This window comes from Helobdella robusta (assembly GCF_000326865.2).
Source record: "Helobdella robusta unplaced genomic scaffold HELROscaffold_11, whole genome shotgun sequence".
In the NCBI taxonomy this organism is placed as follows: Eukaryota; Metazoa; Annelida; class Clitellata; order Rhynchobdellida; family Glossiphoniidae; genus Helobdella; species Helobdella robusta.
In genome coordinates this window covers 2,940,219-2,967,504 of record NW_008703617.1, presented here as the reverse complement: position 1 = coordinate 2,967,504, position 27,286 = coordinate 2,940,219, and the positions used below count along the sequence as shown (strand labels likewise).

General features: G+C 31.7%; 3 protein-coding genes across 3 annotated transcripts; all 3 read right to left on the bottom strand.

The window, feature by feature from the left end:
- Positions 1–655: 655 nt before the first annotated feature.
- On the bottom strand, positions 656–3,127 carry HELRODRAFT_130247 (hypothetical protein; the record flags this gene model as incomplete). The annotated part of the gene is made up of 1 exon (XM_009012898.1): positions 656–3,127. A coding segment is annotated over one exon (2,472 nt), but the record flags the coding sequence as incomplete, so codon positions are not given.
- A 1,284-nt stretch (positions 3,128–4,411) lies between these two features.
- On the bottom strand, positions 4,412–4,753 carry HELRODRAFT_72440 (hypothetical protein; the record flags this gene model as incomplete). Its single annotated transcript, XM_009012897.1, has 1 exon — positions 4,412–4,753. A coding segment is annotated over one exon (342 nt), but the record flags the coding sequence as incomplete, so codon positions are not given.
- A 3,731-nt stretch (positions 4,754–8,484) lies between these two features.
- HELRODRAFT_167387 (hypothetical protein) lies at positions 8,485–12,053 on the bottom strand (the record flags this gene model as incomplete). Its single annotated transcript, XM_009012896.1, has 6 exons — positions 8,485–8,778; positions 9,088–9,222; positions 9,526–9,611; positions 11,015–11,344; positions 11,499–11,601; positions 11,958–12,053. 6 exons carry the CDS (start codon positions 12,051–12,053, stop codon positions 8,485–8,487), a joined length of 1,044 nt encoding a protein of 347 aa, XP_009011144.1.
- Positions 12,054–27,286: the final 15,233 nt, after the last annotated feature.

Sequence of the window (27,286 nt, the reverse complement as noted above, 5' to 3'; positions counted from 1 at the left end):
CAAGTTAAATAGCTATTCACACATATACCACTCAGTATAACATTTATAAACTGAATAATCTAATAAACGTTTTTGAATTGTCTTAGGATGCATCAATCGCATCACTAGAACGTACCTGTAGAGCAAATTTTTTTACTATTACCACCATGCCAAGTATTTTTTACTGCCCAACCAAAATTTTAAGCATTTCATTACGTTCCACTTCATCCGCAGGATTTGCACTATGAAAATTACACAATCAGCTAATAAAACATCCTAATTGCCAATCAGATGAGTTATGCTTCATCAATTGTCATCCCACCAGACACAATCACCCTCGCTGCCAGCATTTTAATTCTATTTATAATTTTAAAACCAGCGCTCACGTTCCAATCCGCTACATTGACCAAGCGTTAACATGCTATTTAAAACATCAGTAAATATTCAAATTTTTGAAAGAAACTAAAAAACTGTATTTTCATAAGAAATTTTTTGACAACAGAAGAAACTAACATTATCTATTAACGATATTTATAACAAACAAGTAACTGTGTCGATTAATAGAAATTACAAAGTAAAAAGAAAGTACAAATAAATAAGAAAAAAAAAACTAAAAAAATGTATCCAAATCAATTGTTTTCTGAAGAAATTTCTTTAAATGTTCACTCTCCTTGACAACGTCTTCAGAATCATCTTCCAACAATTCAGCTAGGTAGGGTGCTGTTTCTGGAAAGAGCAGTTCATATGAGCAACCCATTCCACTTGCAACATCTTTAATTGTTCGAATGGCAGACATTCTCACCTTGGAGTTTGAGTTTTTCATCTGTTGACAAATCAGCTTGTGCAGATTGAAAAGTTGGTCATTGTCCTTTATGGAGAGCATTAGCTGAACAATGCATGGAATCAGGTGCGTCATCGTTTCTTCATACAGTGAATCATTGCCAGAATAATTTTCCATTTGACTAATTAAGGGTTTAAACAGGGCATCTCCCGTCCCAGACGACAAAGAACTGTCAACGTCATGTAAATAACATTCGCTTATGGTGTCCAGCACAAAATTTACCAGTAACTTCGTTTTGCATTCCGTCACATTATCATCACCAGTTAGCTTTGTATCATGCTGAACAAGGATATCAGCCATTTGTTTTATAAGAATACTGACGAAAATGTTAAATATGGCTTTCAGCTTGCGCGATAATTTGAAAATTAAATGGTAAAAAGTTACCAATCTATCAACATTGTCGTCTAGAGAGTTGAAAAATTTTAGCAGTATTGGTCTGAAAGTAACTTCTGACAGATGGACGACGAATGAGAGAATTGAATCTGTGTAAATATTCTCGATCTCCATTAATTCATTCATTTTCAGAACTGAAGCATCAACTCTGAGGCTTGAGAACAAAAAGACAACCTCGGTTATCATCTTCAGGTATGTATTTGTGGTTTCTTTGGTGGCGTTTTCCATTAAATCATGAAACAATTTGAATAAAATGAAAAGACCACGTGGATTCTTATTCACAAGCTCTTCATACGCTTTCACTATACATGGCAAAAACAATCGTAGGTCAATATTCTTGGCTAACATGCTCAAAACTTTCATTAAATAATCTAAGTACTGGTGTTTGATATCATCTTGAGTGTAAACAGTGCAAAGCATTTGAACTATGTTGTTTAAGTATGGACCCAAGAAATGACCCAGATGTTGGATCAGTTTGCTGATGACCATCAGCACACACTGTATGGATATTGGACTTTTAAGGATTTGGTTGTTGTTGTAGAGATTCATGAAAGGGATCATCATGGGCTTCAGATGTGGAAAAAACTTATTTTTTTGCACTGGAATTAAATCCACCAAACATAAGAGCGAACTATCAATTAGAGCAGGGTTGGCTTCATCTTGTCTGATTAAAATCTTGTTGATAACCTCAGGTAGTAATTCAAATTCGTTCATATTTTCAGGTCCATAGTATCTGCAGAGCATTTTCAAATTCATGAAGCACAACTGTTTGTGATACTTCAAATAAATTGCATCTAATTTGCTCTTCTCTTTTTCCAGTGATATAATAAGTAATGGAACCAACTTTAGTCCACATTCAAATGACTTGCGAAGTGAAAGGCTGTGTTCCAGTTGAAGCAGTTTAGAGTTGATCAACTCTAAAGCCTGGCATTGAGCAGAAGCTTGTTCGTGATTCAACAAACTTTCCATAACATCAACAAACAAGTGAGCAGGCATCAGGTAATTAATTTTTTCAAGAGTGTTGTGTATGATTTTCATAAGAGAAAAATAATACTTTTCATAGATTTTTTCAGATATATTAGTTTTTTGCTGCTCTGTTATCTTCAGCATATAAATGATGAATCTATTAACCAATTCTTTGAACAAACTTTCAATTTCTTTGTTGCTAACCTCTTTGTCCATGTTACACAAGAATTCCATTATGAAATCTTTGTCAGCAACAGCAGATAAAATAATTTTATTGAGATTAAATATTAACATTCGGCACAACTGAGGAAAGTTTTTGATACTTGAATCAACAATAGCTATTGAAGAATCACTTTTTACTAGGATCGATATAAATTCATCAAGAAACTTTACCAGTTTGTTCATTGTTTTCAATTGAGTCTCAACTGTGTAGTTGGATAATAAAACCGCAATGATGTCAAGATCAACATTTTGCATCTGTTTATCTGTTGTTGCACCCTTCAGATCAACTATTGTAGCATCTCTCCGTCTGACATTTGATTCAATTACCAAAACTAGCAACTTCCACAAACATTCATCAAGATCAAAGCCAACCAACTGCTTGAACAATGGAATCAATCTATGTTGAGAAATGTGTTTCCTTGCATCAACAAACACTCGAAAAACGTCAAGCAAAATTTCATCAACTTTTTTTGAATTTTCAGGAAGTTGTCTGACAGCAGATAAAATGACATCGATCAATTTTGTCATTACTTGGGACGTATATAAATCATCCTTTTGTAACAAACTGTCACCCATGAACGTAAATATAGAAACTATGTTGTGAAGCATTTGATCCTGATTAATGACTATGCAATCAGCCAGACACAATAAAACGTGTTGTTGCGTCTGGAAATTTTTTGTCTGTCTCAAGGTATTGACTAGTACTTCAATATTGATGTAGTTTTCATAATTACATTTCTTTACATCTGATTTCTTCCATGTGCTAATAATTTGAGAAAAAATAGTTAAAACGAGCTGAATGCAGTATTCCATATTCTCACTGCATTCGCCGGAGAGCCTTGATAGCAGTGAATTCAACACCAAGCACATTTCCTTGCTCCCATCCAACTCTTTTCCAACCAATATCATTTCTAACAGTGTTTGAATTTTTTTTGTATTGAGAGGAGACTTTTCTGATTTTAATTTTTTCCTCTTGGGTAGATCATTATTTTCATTTAAAACATGAAATATGTGAATATGTTTGAGAGCAAATTTTCTAAAACATGCTTTAACATGTTTGAACAAAAAACTGTCACCAGACATTGCCAAGTTGACTAATGCATCTATGACTGAATGATCCTCCTGATTTGCTAGAAATTTTGTTTCTAGTTCAGTAATTTGTTCGATTGCTTGTGCGTTGTTATCTGAAGTTTCACTACATTTCAGAGAATCACGACTTTTTGGCAAGCTTACAAAGTCACCAGATGGTGATACTTTTTCTAAATTTTCAACAGAAATTTTTTTTGCTTTAATACTTTTCTTTTGTTTTTTAACACTAATTTTGTCGTTTGTTTTTGATAGAAGATTCATGAATTTTCTCATATCAAACATTTCATTGAGTGTTTGAATTTCTAAGAGGTTAGTATCATCTAACTTTAAAAATTTGAACAAATCATCTGGATATTCACCATTCTGATTGGCTACTATAACACTGAGACAGCACATTGCTTCTTTGAATAATTTGTTAGAATGTTTCTTTGCAATGAGTCTACATAACAACAACACATTATTGAAGTTTAGAGTTACATTAGCTGTCAAGCTGCTTAGTATTGAATAGCAACTTAACTCCCAGATCAAACATTTAGATTTCAATCCGCGAATACAAAATTGAATGAGAACAGATACAATCTCCTCTGTCACTTCTGAAACATTGTTTAATAAACAGATACCAATATGTGTTACATGTTCCAGAAATAAATTTAAATGACTACTCTTCCTTCCAAATTGCTCCACATAATCATCAACGTAATTGAATATTGAGTGTAAGAACAAAGAATCCTTCTTACAATGGTTGATCAAAACAGATTTTGGCAATGGGATGCCAGATTTAGCACAATTGTACAACCAGTGCCACTTGTTTGTAGGATTCTGGATATCAAGAATTGTCAAAACTTTGACAAACATATTCGAGTAGTGGTAAGGTAGTATTGTCATCAACAAAGCATCAATGTTGAACTGGTGTATCTGGTACTTGTAAACTAACCATTCCAGAGTTTTTAAAGCAGGCTTGGTAAGAAAATATGGAGATAATTCAATCAAGTACTGTTTTATCACATTGTCTAGGTCTTTATTAACTTTTTTTCCTTGAATCATTCTATCAAAACTTTTATTGAACAACAGTGGCTCATACTTTGTGAATGATTTATTGAGGGCAACTAGAGCATTCAAACCACTGATGGCCAACTCAAGAACAACTTCACTGTCGAGGGATGCAACTTCATTAGAATCAAATAACAAAGAAGACTTTTGACTTTCCAAATGATGTCTGCTTTGAGGCACCGCAAGTTTTTGCAACTGTTCTTTCAATGACATGTCTGAATGGGAAATAAATTATAAGTTTCAAATTTAATTTAAACCAATTTTTCTAATTTATAAATTAGATTAAATAAACAATTAAGACTAAAGCAGAATTAATGTAAAATTAAACATAAAATTTAAACATAAAATAATGTTAAACATCTCAAATTTGAACAATATGTTAAAATAGTACTATCCATTATTAATGCCTATAACACTATGATGCACTTTACAAATGATACAAAAAAAGATTTAATTTCATTTTTATTCAATAGCTCCCTTGTCAAAGCTATTGCTAAACTAAGAATAAATTTTTCTACACAAACATCATTTTCTGGAATTTAAAAATATTTTTTAAATGCTTACTTATTAACATAAAAAATTACTCAATTTTTATTATTGATTTAAATTAAAATTAATATTAAAATTAAATTATTTAAAAATAAAAACAGATTTGTAACTTGACCAAAATAGAAGATTTGTCAAATTCTAAAAGTCAATGAAAAGTATTAGAAAAATTGTAATACTTTTAAATTAGACTAAACAGGCGATGTTCTGTTAAAAAAATTACAATGTTACATCATTATAATAATTATAAATAAGCTTCTTATATACTACATGCTGCTACTTGGGATGGGCACTAACAAGGTTGCTGTCAATCACCTTAAAAAACTTTATTTCAAGGATATATAATATAAATATATATCATATAACCTTCACAAAAATCAATTTATGACAAAACTAAAAATAAGATATTACTTATTTATTAAAGGACGGTAGGTAAGAATAGCAATCAAAATCTTCAGAGAACGATAATAGGACGAAAAAACTGAGAGAGCACGAGAACACGAGCAATAACGAAGAAGGACTAAGAAGGGAACAAGTTAACTGACCAAAGAATCATAAATACAAATAAAAGAATAATATAGTTATTATATATATATATATATATATATATATATATATATATATATATATATATATATATATATATAATTATACACAATGTTTTATTCTACAAGTATGAGTTACTAGTTATTTCAATAAGCTATTTATTTCACTATAAATAGCCACTAATTTTATACTGGATGTGCTCTTTTTGAATTCTTCCCATTATAAACATCATTAGAATTGAGAGCAGCATTGCCCTTACCATTCACTAAATGCCTGCTGGAAACTCAAAATAATTATATCCTCGACAGCTAAATAATCATGACGTAAACTTTTCAAGGTAAAGCGGTATAGTTCAATTCTCGTTAATTGAAAAGAAAATACCACAACAGTTTTTAAAACCACCACTGCTGCTTTTACCGCTAGACTAGAGCTAACTTGAAGTAACCTATATCCTTCATTTAATCGCATTTCTAAAAAAACATCATCTATACGATACCAATAACAAATTTATTTACTTATCGTCCATATTGACCACTAGTTGACCACAATTTGAGATTATTATCCTGCAAATGAACACGACAAGACAAAAAGCTGTTATTAAAACTTTTTTATGACGTCATGATGATGTGAAATTTTAGTTAATCAGTGGAGAATTTTGAGTGTACATCGTCGAATCGTGTCCAAATTTGTACTATATAAATTTACAAAGAGCGAATTGTAACCTTACACTCACTCACTCACTCACACACTCACTCACTCACTCACTCACTCACTCACTCACTCTTCACTCTCTCACACACACACATTATTCACACATACATCACGCACACACACACACACAAGTTACAAATAAAACTTCTTTAAGACATTTTGCATTGCACACCAGCCACAACACGATAAAATAAAATTAAATATTTAAAGAAAGGTAAAAAAACCCAAAGATAATACAGCCTGAATCAATAAAAAAAATAATTTGTGTAACCGTTCAATGCACGAATAAGTCAAATAAGTTACATTACGTCGTTTAAAATTTAATAGTATTAAGAACAGAGGATGAAAAAAATTGGAGATAAATAATCATAGAAATAAATAAAAATAACCACACAATCACCACCACTACTACTACAACAACTGCTACTACAACTACTGCTACTACACAGCTTGTTGATATTTACTACTTAATGGTAGTATCAATTATAAAATATTTAATGAAAGAATGAAAGAACGAGTGGATAAATGGATGAATGATGGAAGAATAAAAAAAATGAATGAATATACATATATATTTATTCTTCGTCTACCATGAAGAAGCTTTTACTTTACATAACGTTCGTTAGCAACCAGCTTAAGAATCCAGTCACTGCAAGTTAGAAATAGGATTTCAGTTTCGACTTTATTCTAGATGCCGAAAACCAGTTTAATAAATGAATAAATAAATAATACAAATAAAAATGATATTGCTACAACAATAGCAGTAATAATAATACTTTGCTCCGTTGTTTAACGATGCAACAACGGCTAACGGGAGTAAAATTAATAATGACGATTCATTTCGATATCTCTATAGTAGATTTCAATGATTAAGAAAAGATTATGATAAATGATTAAAACAATCCACAAAATCTCGCGTCTTTCATATTCTGATTTTTTAATGAGTAATCAAAATGAAATGCATACTACTAATAATAAAAATTTCAAATAACATTATAAATGTGGACCAAAATAATGTGAACAAATGAACCGTGCTGAACATCAGCTTGTTCACGTGTCTAAACTTCAAAGGTGGTACATAAATGAGCAACAAACTGAAACAGTTTAAAAACGATGTAACAGCTGCTTCAATAGAAACTAAAACTGCATTGTGTGTATGTATGTTTGTATATATGTTTGTATGTATGTACGTTTGTATATGTGTTTATATGTATGTATGTATGTTTGTACGTATGTATGTGTGTATGAATGTATGTGTTTGTATGCATCAACATACACACAAAACGTTCATTTTATAAAATGTACTCGTGTATTTTAATTTGGTTGTCTGTCTGACAGTGCAATCAAACCAGAACACTGTACGATTAAGTAAGCGCTTGACCATAAAAGTGACAAACCTAATAATTATACAGGGAAAAAAATCTGTAACGAAGTAGTGTCACTTTAAAATCAAAAATAAAAATTCATTAGAACAAATACACTTGCGATAAGACAAACGTAAGAAGTTAATGTTTATAACGTCTTTATGGAAATAAAAACGCATCGAACACACTTGAAATAAGAGAGACAGACAGAGAGAGAGACCGACAGACAAATTTAATGTTTTTCCGTTAGTATGTATGTGATTGAAAACATTGCAAATAAAATTCGCAAATTCTCTCTCTCTCTCTCTCTCTCTCATTTTTTCCACCCAAATAGTATGGCTAAAATAAAATATTTTTAAATATCAAACTAAATAATGTCAACTGCAAACAAGAAGAATCTTCATTAATTAAATTAGACGTAGTAGGACCGTTTGTTTAGATCTGACATTTTATTTCATATGAATGAAAGCAGCAGTTGCATATACATACACACACATATATACATATGTATGTATATATATATTGTAAGAATTAGGAATTCTCACACATTTCAATTCAAATTTATTTACATATAATTTATTTATATACATCACAACAATCAAAAATGAAAACCAGAGCATCCAAATGAAAAATTTAGTGTCAAGGATGTTTTCAATAGTCTTCAAGAATATAAGAACACAGACAACACACACACACACACACACACACACACACACACACACACACACACACACACACACACACACACACACACACACACAAACATATCATTTCAAATTAATGATGATGGCCCAGAGCAAGAATGAGTGGCAGTAGACAGCCTACGACCATGACAGTCAACTCGAGTCTGTTAAACCCTTTACTATGGTGGTGGTAGTGGTTGATTGTGATACTCCCTGAACTGCCTGGCATGTTTTCCGGGAGGATGTTGGATTGAAGTTGGTGACCACTGGAACCCATTTTGGAAAGTTCAGGAAGGATGTGCACTGTGGCTACGTACAGGAAGGTACCTCCGCTGAACAACATGGCTAGCCCAGTGGCGTTCACCTCCGATAGAGCCTCTTTGCTTTTCTGAATTTAGTTAAGTAGTTTGTAGCTGAGTGATTATTTGGTGGATTTAAAATTAATGAACAAAAGAACAAACATTGTGGATCGTATTTGAATAATTCATGAGATAAAGTATCTAATTTGGTTGAAAGTAGTTTGTTGTATAATGGTAGTTGAGTGTTTAGTAGATTTAACAAATTATCTTTCTTCAACTATTTAAAAGGACAGCACGTTGATTCATAAAATACAGGCAGCAGGCTAGCTAAATTATCATATGAACTTTTGCTACTTTAATGATGAAACGAATTCAAAGAAGAAATGTAAGCAACTCACCTGACCAAGTCCAAAGTAGGTGAGGACAGCTAAAACGGGAGCGGAGAGAGCAAAAACAGCAAGATGCTTCCTGATTCGATTTCTGTCAAATCCTTCGTGTAACAAGAATGATACAAGTCCAAATGCTGCTGGGGCCTGTTTTTGTTGTAGTTGGTTGGGGTTGTTGTCTTTACTTATTGAGTCGTTGGTGTGAAAAATAATGTGTGTGTGTGTTGTTTTGTTTGATGCAGTTGTTGAATGTCTTGTTAAAAGTACAATGCAATGTCGTGCTGTTGTTGTTATCATTGTAATACAGTGTAATTGATTGTTGTAATGTTATTTATGTCATGTAAAGTTTTGTATCTATAATGAATTTGCTATTTTTTTAGTAGAACCACCCATCAATGTTATTATTGATAGAACGTTGAAAGGGTTTTTCCTGATAATGTTGTTAACAACCTTGTGTAGCATGATAGCCACGAAGACAATCATCTCAACGTGCATCTGAGATGTCGAGGCAGCAGCCCCAAGTGCAATACCATCGGCTGTTAAATTATCATAAATTATCATAAATTTACCTTAATTAGAATAAATGATTTAAGGAAGTGCATAGCCTATTAGACGCTTGCTACGCTTAAATAAAAATTTATTAAAGAAAATGAAACATTTATAATTTGTTCCAGTTCTAATTCGCATAAATGGATGGAGCAGTTTGATTAATGTCTCATAAAGCAATGAAATACCCTTAACTATAGAGATAAATTAACTTTATGAGTAAAACGGAGCTTATGTATAAAAAACTATTTATAACAGAACATGAAAATAAATAAACGAAATAAACAAACAGCTAATGCCAAAATCAGTAAAACAAAAACGAAAATAGAATGACTAATTAGAACAAGCTCCACACAGCTCTAGCTACAAACATATATATTGCAGTAGAAATATCAATAATTTCAATCAATAAGCGTAACAAATGTTTGACTGTTTAGTACATGAGATAAAAGGAAAGTACGTGTTGATATGTAATAAAAGATGATAAATAATAAAAAAAGATATTAAATTTTAAACAGTAAATTATTACCTAATTAATTAATAAACAGTGAATCAATAAACTAATTTATGAACCAACTAGGCTATATAAATAACAAAACAACTGTTCTTCTAATCAACCAACTGACCAATCAAACAACCAACTGATTAGCCAACTGATCAATCAGCCACAAAACCAACCATAAACTCATTCAATTAATTATTTGGACATCAAGCCACTCAACAAATTAGGCATCAGATTAATCAAGAAATCAATCAAACACACACCCATCCATTCAATGTTCAATCAACCAATCATCCATTCAATCAACCAACCAGCCAAACAATCAATCATTCATACTGCCAACCAGCCTGCAGCATGGACAACCAATCCAAGAGTGGCCGTAATTTTATGTCTGTTTTGTAAGCCTCCATCTTAAAAAAAGTATAAATATAGAAATATAATTATAAATATAATTCAAAACATTACATAGACCGTTGTAATGAACTACAAACATACATTCGATAATGTAAATAAAATAAAATAAAATAATTTTTGATTGACTGAGCATGAACAAAAATGATGAATGAGCGAGCTCGACTAGTATGCAAATTGGTTTCATTGAAACAACTCATCATTAATAAATTACTTTTTTTAAATATTATTAATAATATTTTTACTACTAATAATAATAATATTTCTAATATTAATTATTTTAATAAAAAATATTAACCTTAGCTTTTTATTAGTAAGATTGAAAAACGTGAAATATTAGTAAGGTAAAAAATGAATAAATGTTTAAAAAAAACTACCAAAAAGTTTAATTTTCTTACAGGTGAAAATAAAACAAACCTAATTAAACAACTGCCAACATTTAAAAAAAGAACTTCCACCACAAAAAAACAGTCAACCAACCAGAAGATGAACTGAAATTGTGACTACCACCAATCTGATCAACGAGCAGCATGAAGACAAACCCAAGGACGAGGGCTACCCCAATGTAACTGTGCACATCCTTCTCACTGTGACTCCCATGTTCATTCCCTGATGTCTCTTTAATTTCTAAGTGGGCTTCGTGATCATGGTGGTCATGATCGTGGTGATGGTCTGAGTTCTGGTCGCTTCTCTGTTGTATGTTTGGTTGGATGAGAGGATTGCTTGGTGATGGTTTTATTGGGAGAGGTTGGTTGTCTCTTTTTTGCCTAATAATTGGTTGCTGGATGTTATGATCATGACTGTGAGAGCCTGAAAGTTGAAAAATTTTTAAAAATATATTACTCTAATATTTAAAATATTTTTTATATATTTCGACAAAAATTTAACTTGAAAACTTTGAATTAGGTAGAGTTAGAAAAATAAAATAAAATTGATAAAATTATGCTCTACCCAAGCAAATAACCTTGATGAGCTGTCAATGCATGGATGCCTTCAGGAATGATCACTGCAAGGGCAGTCCCAACCAACAAACCAGCACCTAATATTGTCACTAACTTCAACTTTGACTGACAGTGATAGATGTAGAATAGATATTATAAACTATAAATAAATAATATATGATATTATATTATTAATTATTAATATCAATATCATTATATAGATTATAATAAATATCATTTATTTGACATTTATCAATAAAAATCATTAATACAAATTAAAAAAAGATGAGATGATGGGACATCCATGAAAGACCAAAGCAAAGCAAAGCCTAGGAAATAAAATAAAAGGGATAATAATCAAACATTAAAAATTTGATCATGATTAATCAAAAAATGAAATAATTAATCATTACAAACAAAAAAATTAAAATTTTGTTTATCCCAACCAATCAATCAAACAACCAATCATTAACTCAACTGACCTCGGACAAACTTATGGCCAGAGGAATGGAACCAGCCAGATAGCACCCAATCAACATAGCCAGGGATAGCAAGATTAAAGTCCAAGTTTCGTCCATCGTGAATTTATTTAAATTTATAACAATTTATATTAAATTAAATTTAAACAAAAGATATTTAGCTACGGTGGTATAAAAAATCCATTTATTTTATTTACATAAATAAATAATGAAGATAAAAGTGCAAATTTTAGGACGTAAGTGAACGTGGTGCGAAGGCAGATTTTAAAAGACAATTTAATTCGATAGAGTTTTTTTCAATAGAGGCATTATATAGAATATAACATATTATATTTTATATATATATATATATATATATATATATATATATATATATATATATATATATGATTAAAGGAAACTCTGCCGTAGTCATAAATCTAATAAAAAAATTGTTAGACATTTATATAGATATGGTTTTAAATAAACTGTTAGCTTTTAAAATGTTTTATCATAAATTTAAAGTGAAATTCTAAAAGTCGATAGTGTTTTAATATGAAAACACATTAAAATAAACATAAGAATTGAAGTGAAGCACTTGGCCTGGATGCGTTTTGTGTCATTCTCACTATGCATTGCGCTGAAATGTTAAAGCGCAAATTCTTCAAAAAGTATATTTGGAAATATGAAAATAATAAATATTAAACACACACAGTCGTCGAAATAGTGTGTCATTGTTAAGAAAACTGATCGTGGTGCTGCTCTGACTGTGTTCGAATGCAAAGAGGTTCCGGCAATCACACGTCTTTTGTGTGCGTAGCTGATGATTTTGAAAATTTATTACAAGGTAATTAAATATTGTAATAATGAGAATAAAAAAAGAAAAAATAATAAGAAGAAAAAGAAGAAAAAATAATAATAATAATAATAACGATATAATGATAATAATAATGATAATAAGGTTTTTCTATAATATATTTTATTTCTCATGAAAACATTCGTTCATCTCAAAGTAAAAACCATACAATAGTTGTTTTTTTTATTTCTTTAAACTGTTGGTTTGATAGTTACACAGAAAATCTTTCTAAACTGCTCTTAATCATGTTCATTCTATAAATAAATTTCCTCCTAGGCATAATCGTTAATGTCTTTACTGCAGTGTTTTGGGATGTATGTGTATGTGTTTGTGTGTGTGTTTGTGTGTGTGTTTGTGTGTGTGTGTATGCGGGCGTGTGTATGTGCAAGAATGTGTCTGCGGATAGTCATTTATCGTCTCACAGTATCGAATTCCTCGATAGGATTGATGAGGCTCTTAATTATTTGCCAAATGAAACGAACGGAGAAGCCGCTGATTACAATTTTTATATTCAGTTATGGAGGTTGATGAATTTTGTTTGATTGATTGATGGATGAAAGAAAGGGTGGATGGGGGATGAATTGATTGATGAATGGATTGATTGATGAATGGATGGATGGATGGATGGATTGATGGATAGAGTGATGGATAAATGGAATAAATCTTTCACAGAAACGATAGTAGAATTGCTTGATTGATGAGATGATTGATGCCTTGTAATAGATTGATTATTGGATAAATTGATTCAAGAATTCATGCATGATAAATGGCTTGATAAATTGATTGATGGATGGGTTGATGGATGAGTTTCGTGATGTTAACAGCGATAGATGTGATAAGAACCTTCAATGCAGATTTTTATTTCGTGTATGTATAATTGAGTTGTCGTCAGTTACAATGGTTCTGCTGGGACTTTAAAATACTTTAGTTTCTTTGGCTCCACAAATTAGAAACAACAAATTTTTTAAATGTGCTTTTAAATCAATGAGCTAAAGTTAGATTTATTGAAATTTGTAAGAGTCTGGAATACTTTTTCCAAAAATTCTCCCAAAAAACGATATAAGAGTACTTTGCAAACAAAAATATGTACAAACATGTGTACCCAGATGAAAACAAACAAGCCAACAAACAAACAAACAAACAAACAAACAAACAAACAAACAAACAAACAAACAAACAAACAAACAAACAAACAAACAAACAAACAAACAAACAAAACAAACAAACAAACAAACAAACGAACGAACAAACAAGCCAACAAACAAACAAACACACACACGCAGTAATGTACGCAGCACAGAAGCGTAGAGGGGCGCAAGTGTCAAAACGTACGCCACAATGAGCCGTCATTTATTTCCTTTGTTTTTTCTGATTTAAATACTTTTTTCGGCACTCCGCGGTGTGAAATATACAATATGTATGCTTTCGTGCCTTCTGTTAGCGTGTTTATGGGTGTGGATGTATACAATAATAAGAGTGTGTATACTTTGTTTGTATGTTTGTTTGTTTGTATGTTTGTATAATTGTATGTGTGTGTGTGTGTGTGTGTGTCTGATGTGTGTGTGTGTGTGTATGTGTGTGTGTATGTGTGTGTGTATGCTGGTTTCTTAGAAGAAAAAAACGCCCAATCTTCTTTTTTAAATTACTAATTTGATTTTTCACTCGAATTCCTTTGTTCATACATTCCAATAAAGAACTGCATTTCCTCATTCCCTTATTCTTTCATTTATTCATTCACTCATTCATTCATTCTTTTATGCATTCTTTCCTTCATTCATCACACATTCTCCACTTTACTTAATTTTCCATTTCTTTTCCATTATTTAGCGCAAATTTCGGAAATTGTTTTTTCAAATTTGATTTTTTTCTTCAAATTTCCTTCAATTCAAATTTTTTTTGTTTTGCGTTTTTGTTTTCGTTGGTTTCTTCCTGTCATCATCTCGCATTCATTCGCGAAGTTATTTATTCCATTTTTTTCACGCCGTTTGCTAATTAAATTTTTTTGTCTCCAGTTTTTGTTTATTCATATTTTTTTGTTTTTTCATTTGCTCATTCCTCATTCATTCATTTATTTGTTTTTCACCCACTCATTTGTTTCTTCATTCATTCATTCATTTATTCATTTGTTCATTCATTTGTTCGTTCCTTCATTCATTGGTATAGGTGTTGAATGATTAAATTTGTAGTTTATACCCATTGTTTATCCTCTAACTCGTTCTTCAACATCTTGTTTCAATGGCAAATTAGTTCACTTCTCGTTCTTCTATCTTTGCTTTCTAATTCTTTGTTTTTTTCCTTTTAGTTATGTTTATTTAATTTATTTCACAAGCATTTATTTACTTGTTTTTGTAATGGTTTCATTCATTTTCATTCATTCGTCAACTTTTGAAATATGCCCCATTCGTACATAAGACTAGCATTACATTTTAGTGCCGATTTCATTTTTAAGCGTGTTGCAATGATGTTAACGTTGAACAAGTTTGCCGCTTGCCCTTCTATTCTCCACGTGTTACAAAATTCTGTTGCGAATGGTTTTTTTTTACTTGAAAGAGTCATGATGCCCCCATATTACTGAGTGTTCTTATCTATTTAGTATCAAATTTCTTTGGCGAATTTTCGTCTTTGTATCATTAGCTTGCTTTTGATCAGGTCTTAATTCATTTATTCGTTTATTAGTTCATTCATTCATTCAATCAATCATTTTCGTTCGTTCATCCATGCATTCATTCACTCCATTCATCCATCCTTAGTTTTGTTTTTTACTTATTGATTGCGCGAACGTGCGTTAGAGCAGCGAGGCGTGCGCTCATTAATTCATCCAGCTCCACGCTCCGTCATTCATGCACTCATCCATTCATTCATTCATTCATTTAGTCCTTTGAAGTAAAATCGTTCTTTCTATCTATCATTTCGCTACATTACTGAACTTATAATTAAGTTGGATTGTGCTAGACATGCATTTTATTTACACACAGTATAGCAGATCAAATGATAAAAAGTAAGGATGGATGGATGAATGAATTAAAGAATGAATGATTAAATAAATGAATGAACAAACAGATAACCATGACCATAATCGTCGTCATCTTCATCATTTTCATCATCATATCGTAATCGACATAAAGCAAATTTTTAACTGTCCAGCGAATTTTTAGGAAATCAGTAATGGCAGATGGGGAAAGATATATTAACGCGATAATGTGATTGTTTTTTGGCAGTACTACAACTTACGAGGTTTTTTATTTCTCTAGTTCGAATTTTAGAAGATTTCTTTGATATATCCAATTTTTAAACGTAATTTTTTTCAATTTAATTAAAAAATGAAATATTCATCTTCTTCATCTTTTCATCTTCTAATCTTGTGACATTATTTTCCCAATTTTAGATTGAAAAATGTCTTCAGTGCAAAATTGGCAACGTATTAAAAATTAAGTTTTTGAAAATTTGAACAAGAAATTTTTCTAGGAAATAAATTTTTGAATTTTCAATAAAAATTTAAAATCATGGCTCTGTTTTAAATAGTGAAAAAATAATGATTAAAATGCATTGTTGAGGTTACGCTGTTGCAAGAAAACTAAAAAAAGCAATGAGCAAGAGTGAAAAGAATTGTATTTGTTTGGACAGAGAGGACACGCGTTTCGTCCCTACCTGGGGACTCATCAGAAGCCCGAATACCTACTAGAACAGAACCGCAGTTTTCCCCTTCATATAGCTTCCACGAATCACTTCGATAGTTTATGGTGTTTTATTTATTATTGAAGATTGTTAGTTTCAGTCGTTAAGATTTTTAATCCGACAACATTGCAAAAAACAATGTTTGATCCTGTGACCTCAAGTTTTTAATAAATTCATTTTTTAAATTCACCTCTCAAAATCAAAACCCATAAAAATGTTAAATCCAATTTAATAAAACAACGCAGAAATCTCCATACACTCAAAAACTTTTCATAAAAACTTTCAACATCATCCTCATAAGTGAAACCTTCTTATACCCATTATAAACATCCCGATAGATTGTCTATAGCCTGGTTCCTTTCAACCAATTAAGCCGGCTCATTCATGCGTTAAATATCAAATACATTTAAATTATGAGCTCCACGTTTATGTGTGTGTGTGTGTGTGTGTGTGGTTATGTGTGTGTGTGGTTATGTGTGTGTGTGGTTATGTGTGTGGTTGAGTGCTTGAAAAGAACTTTTTTCGAAATTTTGATAATTATGTTGGTGATTTGGTGATGTAATGATGATAAAGATGATAACAATAATGATAAAAATGATGATGATAGCAATGCAATGTTGGTTGGTTGATGATGATGAAAGCGACTATGTTCTTTAATGATAATAATTGTGATGATGACGAAGGCAATGGTAGTAATGGTAAAGCAGATGGGGCTAGATTGAAGTGATGAAGATGATGACACAAATTTTAAGATGATGTTAGTTAGCAATGGTGGCGAAGCTGGTGATATGTCGTTTTTTTCAACGATAATAATCCATGCAATTTAATTTTAAAGTAACAATTCATAACGATTAGATCAGGATATTATCATCTTTGCCACAGTTTCAAGCATTGCAATCGTCAACATCATCATCTTAATCATCCTTAATCATCTTCATCCTCCGTTATCATCTTTGTCATCATCGTTGTCTCGTCATTGTCACCTGATGACAATTTTTACGATTCCATCTTTGAGCCATGCCCGCCGCACGAACGTACGTTGTAAGACGCCATCACGCAAAATGTTAACGTGTTGCCATCCATCAAAAAGTAGAAATAAACAAAACAAAAAACGCAACAAACTTTTTAAAAAATTAAAAAAAACTGAGAAAAAATACAAAATAAAAAAAATTATTTTTTTCACACAAACTCACATACACTCACAATCTCATACACTTTTACAAGTTTACACATACACACACGCATACACACAACGACACACACAAACACACACAAACAGGAAAAGTGTAAACTGAGCGAAAAAATAAAGTAACAAAAAAATAGCATGTTGTGTCTAAAATATGCATGGAAGAAGTCTCATGCGCCAAAAAATCTAAAATGCAGAGCCTAAAACTAAAAAAAAATTGGCAAGGAAATGTTTTAAAAATGAAAAATATTTTCTGTATGATGTTTCTCCAATCGTAAACACAATAACGAGGTAATATTTTTACTGGTTTTCTGTTTGTAAGGTGACTGTTTGATGAGTAACTTGATAACTCGATCCTTGTCATCCTGTTTTTTATAACTGCCCTTTCATTTTAAAAATATTTTCAAATCTCGTGGAAATGACGTGGAAATTGTTATTTTAAGACGTTGTCCAATCATACAGATCTCACTTTGTAGCTTTACGTGACTACTACATGTTTGTTCGCCACAAACTCCAACACGCCACTGAAGTTTTTTGTCTGAAAAATTGTTTCTTTCCAAGTTGTTTTTTTACAGTTTAAGACTAATTTACATTTTAATTATTTTTTTGTAATGTGTCGTAAGCAGGCTAAAAGGTTTCAACGTTTCAGGCACAAGATCTGGATTTTTTTTCCACAATTTCAACAAGCGCTGTTAAGGCATCGAGCAATCCGATTCATTATTCCTTGCGATATTTTATTAGTTGTGGGGCAATTATTAAATGCGAGAAGAAAAGAAAAATTTAGAATGTGAGAAATGTTATTCAATAGAATTCTTACGTAAAAAATGTATTAATTTGGTTTGAAAACTTGAATGAATATTGTAGTAAATCAATGATTATGTTACAAAGCTACTGGCATCCAAACAAAATGTAGCGTTAAGTTAACCTGTGTATTTTTATTGCACTACCCCAGTTAAAGGCTTTTGTTGAAGATAAAACAAATTTCAAATAAATTGTAGAGCATAACAAATCAGCGGTTGTGGTTTGGACGACTGCTGCTAAAAGCGTCGCATGCATGGGCGCCTTTGAAGCAGCGAGGCGTGCGTTTTTATACAAATGTTGGCTCAGTTCAGTTTTCAATAACCTTCAATAGGTTTTGAAATAATCTTTTGTATTTCTTTCAAGTTATATCTCGGAATATCAGATGTAGAGGTTTTTAAATTTTCAATTTTTCTTGTAAACACGTTACATTTTTGTTTGCGTGTGGCCGTGGTTTTCGCAATTTTGAATGCGTTTGTCGTGAAAGTTTCAAACAACGCGACATGCGAATGCAAGTTGGTTAATATAAAAATAGTCTAAACATTTCAGTGATGTGTGATACATAGGTCAGAATGCTTCTACGCTTGCCTATCTTCAAATTATTTTTTAAACTAATTGCTGTTTTCATAATTTGCGTGTTGCGTGATTTTTCCAAAAATTTCCATTTCCTATGAACAACTTGTAGAAAACCGCGTAAGTTTTCAAATGTTTAATAAACAGAAGCTTCGTTGTTCTTTCTAATACGTTGTGCATTTTTAAATCATCAATGATTCACCATTACTTAACAACAGTTATTTGCAGTACTGTTTCTAAGTATAAGTTATTTAATTACAAAACATCAATACTTAATGACATCAGTATTATTAATTTCTTCCTGTTTGGGTAGTTCTCAAAAGTTTGAAACAACACACACAACGTGTAAGAAACATTCAACTTCAGAGCCAGGCGTCTTTACCATTATGCCATCTCGCAAACGAATGCCATCATAACAACAATTCTCTAGTATGAAGATGAAAAGAAGACAGGTGAACACAACATAGTATAAATTATTATTATTTGATTTTTTGATTAGCTTTGTAATGAGAACAATAGATTAAAACACGCCATTAATTAAAAGTAATTTTTTTTAGTTTTAAAGTAAGGTTAACGAAAGAAAATAGAAACCTATTTTCGTTATTTCATCCAAATTGATAGCTCGAGAAACTTCTTTGAAAATTTTTATTTGAAAATATAATAACCAATTAAAATTTTCAAGAAAATTTAAAAAAAAATCATTTGTTATCGTTTGATAAAAAACCACCTTAAAACATGCTGACATGCTTTACTCTCATCCATCGTTCTCAACTCTCAACTGCTCTCTCTCTCTCTTTTTCTTTTTCTCTCTCTTTCTCTCTTATTCCTCCTCCTCTCTCTAACATACGCATCCATGCATAAATTCAATGAAAACCACCCTGAAGCATTCCTTAAACAATCTGTTAACTCTCAGTTCTCTCACTTCCATACTTTTTCCTTGTTTTTTTCTCTTTTACTTCTTTTCACTCTCCCCCTCTGGCATTTTCTCTCTTTCTCTTTCTCTCTCTCTCTCTCTCTCTACATTCAGTCTTTTTTTGTCAGTCAGTATTTTTTCTGTCATCCTTTTCCTTAGGAGAGGTTAGAAATGATGAAAGTGTGACTGACAATTAAGAACCCAGAGGTACGATAAGTTATTGTGCATGTGACAATCCTACTACGTGTTATTGTGAATGTTTGTAGGTTATATGTGTGTTTGCGTTTGGGATTATCTGTGTGTGTGTGTGTGTGTGTGTGTGCGCGCGTTCGAATTATCTGTGTGTTTGTTTGTGTGTTTATCAGTGTGTGTGTTTGTGTTTGTGGTTATCTGTGTGTGTGTTTGTGGTTATCTGTGTGTGTGTGTATTTGTGTTTATCTGTGTGTGTGTGTTTGTGAGTTTTTGTGCGTGTTTGCTTGCTTGTGATAATATCATAATACTGTTTATCGTTATAAGTGCTTTTGTGATTGTATATGTGTGTATGTGCTTGTGTGTTTTAATATTTTGCCATATTTTTATATTTTTCTTCATTTTTCTTCATTTTTTACAAATTTTTCTTTTAGTAATTTTCAATAAATAAGTTTTTTTCATCGTTTCTGTTTTGTTCGCCGTAAAATTTTCCAACTGTTTTTGTGTGTGACGTGTGTTTTGGTACAAGATTGGTCGTCACTTATAAAGGTTTCATTCTCCCTATTGCTTCAAAATTAACGGTTTGTCTGGCGTTTGTTTGTTTGTATCTTTGTTTGTATGTATATATGTTTGTATATTTTTATCTTTGTTTGTTTGCTTGTTCATTTGTTTGTTTGTTGATGGTTGCTTATTTATTGAAACGTTGGATTGTTTGGTCATTAATATTTTTATGTGAGGTTTCAATTTTTGACACATACACGCACACACGCAGAAACACAAATACACACACGCACATCGATTCACATGTGTGTACAGTACACATATAAACATAGAACTCACTGAACCGAAGTACATAAACAACTTGCATATTAAAAAACATCGAGATTCGATGAGGTATTGTTGTTTATGTGAATGTGGCGTGGATATTTATATGGTTGTGTTGTTGTTGTTGTTGGTAAACGTTCGTGTTTGCTACTAATGTTTTTCTAATTTGATTGTAGACTAATCTAACTCGTGTTAATGTTATGGCTAGTATTACAGATTTATTTAGGCTGGCTGCAAACACTTTTTTTAAAACGTTTCTTAGTATTAAAAGCAGCAACAACAACAACAACGACAACAACAACAAAAACAACAACAACAACAACAACATTAACAAACAACCAACAACATTTGAATACGTGTAGAGCAACGCTTTCTGTACTGTTGTGTGTAATAGGTGGGGAATTCATTGTAGTTGAAGCCGGTTCACACGATGTCCGATCAAACACCTTCAGCTATTAAGCAATTTATATGTTTATTGTTTTGTCTATATTCCAATTTTTTTTTACAACCTTGTTTTTTGTTTCGAATTGGGAAAAGTAAAAGTTATTTTTGCTGTGTTGAAGTTGTTTTTGTATAATATTCTAGACTAAAATATAAAATTAGAATAAAGTCTCATTTCACCTGATTTTTATATCAATTGATATACCTTTTTATATTTTAAAGTAGAACTCTCAATTACTTTTAAAAAATATTTTTTCCAAAATCCTAAACCTGTTTTAACTTTTTTAAAGACATACGACTTACAATTCTTTTGAGAAATCTAGTTATTTTCGACTCCTATCATAGGTTCATTTATCACAATGTTCGTTACTTAGTTTTGTTTTATACAAATACATTACAGCATTTGTGAAGTCTTTAAATGATATAAAATTTACCAGAAATTTATTTTTTTAAAGTAACTCCTATGGACGTTTGGTATTTACATTTGATCAGAAGGACACCACGCCGCATCAGATATCACGTCTCATTCGAAAAAAAGGCTCTGCAGACATGTAGTTTTGTATAAAACAAGCATGAACATTTTTGCAATTTTTTTCATCTGGTTTGGTATGATTCTACTTTTATTATGCAACATAACGTACAAGTCTTCACCAACCCACGCATCAAAACACACGGACATTCACACAAACACTCACACAGATATTCACACAGACTTTCCCACAGGCATTTGCAGACATTCACACAGACATTTACACAGACATTCACACAGACATTCACACAGACATTTACACAGACATTCGCAGACATTTACAAAGGCATTCACACAGACATTTACAGACATTCACACAAACATTCACACAGACATTCAAACAAATAGAAAAAATTGAAAAAAAACATTAAACGTGAAAAGGAAAAAGTTAAAAAATGAAAATTGAAACATCTTTCTTATCTAACTGCAGTTTGCAACAATTGTGATAAAAAATGTAAATGTAATCAGCGTCAAACTTTGAAACAAAATCAAAAGTAAAGACTGAATCGAATTTCTGACAAAATCAATTATGTTCGTAATTGTCAGAGCGGGAACACACACACGAACATGCGCAAACGTGCGTAGAATGTATGGATTCTTATGAAGAGACAGGCAGACAGAAAGAGCGCAACATGCTGGTTTCTAATATGAAGAAGACGAACAAATAAATATTTTTTTGTACAACTGTACACTGTTCAAATATTATAGAGAGGACGCACACTTGCACGGACGAAAGAGAAAAAGAGAGAGAGAAAGAGAGAGAGAGATTAGAGAGAGAGAGAGAGACAACAAAATTAATAAAATATTTTTGAAAGAAATAATAGATTGAAAATGTCACAGGAAATAAACATATGATAACAAAAATTGAAAACAAATTTCAAAGAAAAACCAAAACTTATGAGAAAATTGATTCGAAAACAGATAAAAAATAGATAAATTTGTATTTGATCAAAAAATAAATAAACAGAAAAAGTTTATAAAATATTCAGTTGGAAACAAAATATTTAATTTATCAAATAATGGAACGAACGAATAAACGAACGATCAAATGAACAAACAAACAAACAAACAAACAAATAAACCAACAAACAAACAAACAAACGAATAAATGATAGAATGAACGACCGAATGAGTAAATAAAGGAAAGAATAAATTGATGAATGAATGAAAAATTAAATGAATCATTGATTTAAGGTAGAATCAAATGAACAAACAAACCCAAGGCATACAGTGCAGACCATCTAACTGAAGAATACACATCACTAAATAGAGTAGACAAACAAATCTAACACACACAAACAGAGACACACACACAGAGACACACACACACACAGAGACACACACACACAAAACACACACACTCACACACAACACACACACACTCACACACACATACACGTACAGTTGTGTATGAATGCATGCATATAGACACATTGAAGAGCTTACAAAGGAATTGCGCGAAGGACAACTACAACGAATATATTGCACATACTAGATAGCCCAGCTTATTATGTGACGTCATAAATCAGACTTTTTTTTCTCTTTTTTTCCATCTCTCCATTCAAAACTTCTCCTTCAACTTGAATGTCAGCAGATTTTTGTGCCGTGGTTAACGTCACTGTCTTGAATGTTGACAACGTATTCATCTTCACCGTTGTTTTATAATTATCATTCTGGTTATTCTATCATCACCGCTCTGGCTGCTTTGAAGATCCATCACAGTTTACCATGAAACGACCTCCAACGGCCCATAGCCGACTCCCAATCAACTTTGAAATGTTTTTCGTCACTAGGAACATCCAGTTTGACAACGCGACACGTATAACCCTAACTTACCTATGTTCACTTGGCTCAGCGCAGATCTTAGCTTACCTATGTTTAGTTAACTCAGTTCAGATCTTAACTTACGTATGCTCAATTGTCTCAGCTCAGTCCCTAGCTTACCTATCTTCAATTAACTCAGCTCATTCATAACTTACATATGCTTAATTGGCTCAGCTCAGTTCTTAACTTACCTATGTTCAATTGGCTCAACTCAGATTTTAGCTTAATTACTTACTTTCAGTAAATTCAGCTTAGATCTTAGCTTACCTATGTTCAACTAACTCAACTCAGATCTGACTAATATGTTTATTTATATAAAAATCATCATCAGTAACGCCATGTTTTTGTAGAATTGTAGTCCTCACCGTATCGTTAATTGTTTAAATGGAATAATAAAAATATTGTACAGGTGAGCTTCAAATCCTCAAGCAACCTACTGTTTGGCGGCTGACGGCACTATACATGTGAAAACTTCGATACTGATACTGATGCAAATTCTTGGACATTCCTGAATGAAAAAAATATTAATTATTATAATTATTGTTTACTAATAAAGATTCGACTCCATGATGAACTCCTCCACAGATGCCGGCGTCCAAGGTCTGACTGTGCGGTTGAAGGGTGGTCCCATCACTGATCGACATTCTGCATCGTACTGAGGTCTTTCCTGGAGGTTCTTTGAAAACTTCGATATTGATACTGATGCAAATTCTTGGGCATTCCTGAATGAAAAAAAAAATTAATTATTATAATTATTGTTTACTAATAAAGACTCGACTCCATGATGAACTTCAATGTCATGATCACCATCATCACCATCATCATCACCATCATCACCACCACCATCATCACCAACACCATCATCATCATCGTCATCATCTTCATCATCATCCTCACCATCGCTACGTCAGAGTTTAAAAATTCTTTTTCCTCCTACGATCCATGACAAATGAGAAGCAACGAGCAACAATAACATTTCACTTGGCGTGACGTTACGTGACGTCAACGTCAGACGAGTAAATTGTATAGCGCGTTCTAATTAAATGATTTCAATCAAACAAATCAACAATTTTTTTTATACGGTTTTATTTATCATCCATAATACTTCTCTAATCTCATAAAAAAGTATTTGTTTTCATATTTTAAACGGTTAATTATTATTTTTATTAAATCAATAATTTATAACTTACTTGCCATTGATATGAAAACATCAGTTTTGATTAAAATCTTTAATCATTTATTTAATTAAGTTAAAAATTAATTACCATTAAATGTATAAAAGAACAGGGATATGTTGCTATGAGAATAATAAGGATGATGTTATCGATCAGTGTAGTCGTTAATTCTTTATGGTGTTCCGTTGTTGTTGTGGTGTGGTTAATGTTGTTGTTTTTGCTGCTGCTGCTGTTGTTGTTGTTGTGATAATGTGATGTGGTTTGTTGATGTGATTACGTAGTGTTGTTGTTTTATTGTTAATGTTGTTGTTGTTAACGGAATGTCGTGGTTGCTGCTTTTGTAACGATAACTTTGTGTCTTTGTTTTATTGTTAACGTTGTTGTTGTTGATGTGCTGGCGAGGTTGTTCATTTATCATTGTTGTTGTTATTTCATGTTGTCATTAGTCATTCATTTAGTTTTGTTGTTGTACTGTGTTGTGTTGTTTGTTTCGTTTGTCATTAAACGATTTACTCTTCATCATTTTAAACTTTGCGTTCGTTCTTGTAGGTTCACGTGTTTATATTCAGTTCAATTCTGTGGACACTGTTTCACTAATTTCACCTGGTATCTCATTATTTTAATTTGTTTTTTGATTTATTTGTATTTGTTTGGCAAGGGCGTATGCCCATGTCTTTTGAAATAATAATATTAATTTTTTTTCAAAAATTTCAACTGAAAATGTGTGTATAATCCCGATTGCTATCATGGATTTTGTTGCTGATACTGCTAATAAAAATACTTTTGCTTCCTTTAATGCTATTTGATAAATGAATTGTTGTGTTTTTCAATGATTAGTAGATGTTAAACAGTTGAACTATTACATATTTTTTTAATTTGCCATATTTTACTTAGATAATCCAACAACCTTTAAAAAAATTTTCACAGATACGATCACATTACATCTTGCTATTTGTGAATTCGGGAGTTTTCTGCGTTTGAAGCAAGTCCAACAGACATACGATCTTACGACTCTACTTTCTGAGCCATCATGAAACGTTGTGGCTGAAACTATTTTCGCTGGCGATATTGCAGTTGATATTATATCAGGCGCGGTAATGATTTCGAAAACTTCATTTATATTTTATTGTCGTCGTCGTCCACTTTTGTATGAGCCACACAATCGTTGTCGTTGTGGCAGTAGCAGTTATGTAGTTGTTGTAGTCGTAGTAATATTAGAAGTAGTAGTAACAGTAGTTGTAGTGATTAATGCAGTTTGTGTAATGAATTTTGTTGGTAGTATTTTTGACGTTATCTCATATTGATGTTACTTTGTACAGTACATGTTGAAGTTGCTGAGTTGATGCTACTGAATTGATGCTACTGAGTTGATGCTATCAGTTGTAATGTAAATTTTCATCCAGTAGTTTTTCAGTGTTGGCAATGTTGTTTTAAGTGCAAAGTTGGGATGGGCAATATCTATGTATGTACTAAAACTTGAAGCGTTTTATTATTCGTAGAGAATGATGAATTTTTTTTATTACTGCTGCTACCACTGTTAGTATTACTACCACTATAAGTACTCCTTGCGAATATTTTAAACTCATCAAGTATTGAAATATATGTTGTATATATATTAAAGTGTTTAGTTGAACGTCCAAATTTAGCCAGATACATCATCAACAACATCATCAACAAAGTTAGCAACATCAACAAAAACAACAGCCTCGACATTAACAACAATAACATTAAAAACAGCAGCAACATTAAATCCCAATCGGTTTTATTATTAATGACCAAAATCTCTTGACTTGAAAGATTTTATCTTCTAATTTTGTGTGCTGGCCCAGAATACTGGTTCAAAAACTAATACTTAAAAACCTGAAAAATTTAGCAATTTTTTCATAAAATCAAAATTAATGAAAAACAAATAAAAAACCATTTTCACAATTTTTGTCAAAAGTTATGTTTCTAAACTTTTACGTTGGAGTATTTAAAATGCCATCATGTTGTTGCCTAGGTAGCGAGGCTCTACTGCAGACCACACGCTCCCAACTGCTCCGAGATAACAAATTTTCAACTCTCTATAGCAATTATTAAAATCAACATTACTATTTATTACTACTATTTCAAACAATTACTAACATTACTACTATCTTAATTATTTTCATAAAACTTTATTCAAAGTTTTTTCTCATATTCAATGTCATGGCTACTAAAAATACCTTTTCGTATACTCTTTGCTACTACTACTACTACTATTACTACTACTACTACTACTACAACAACCACCACCACTACTACTGCTGCTGCTTCTGCTACTACTTCTACTACTACTTCTATAACGATACAATACATAACAATAATACGGAAGTGAATGCATTCTATTT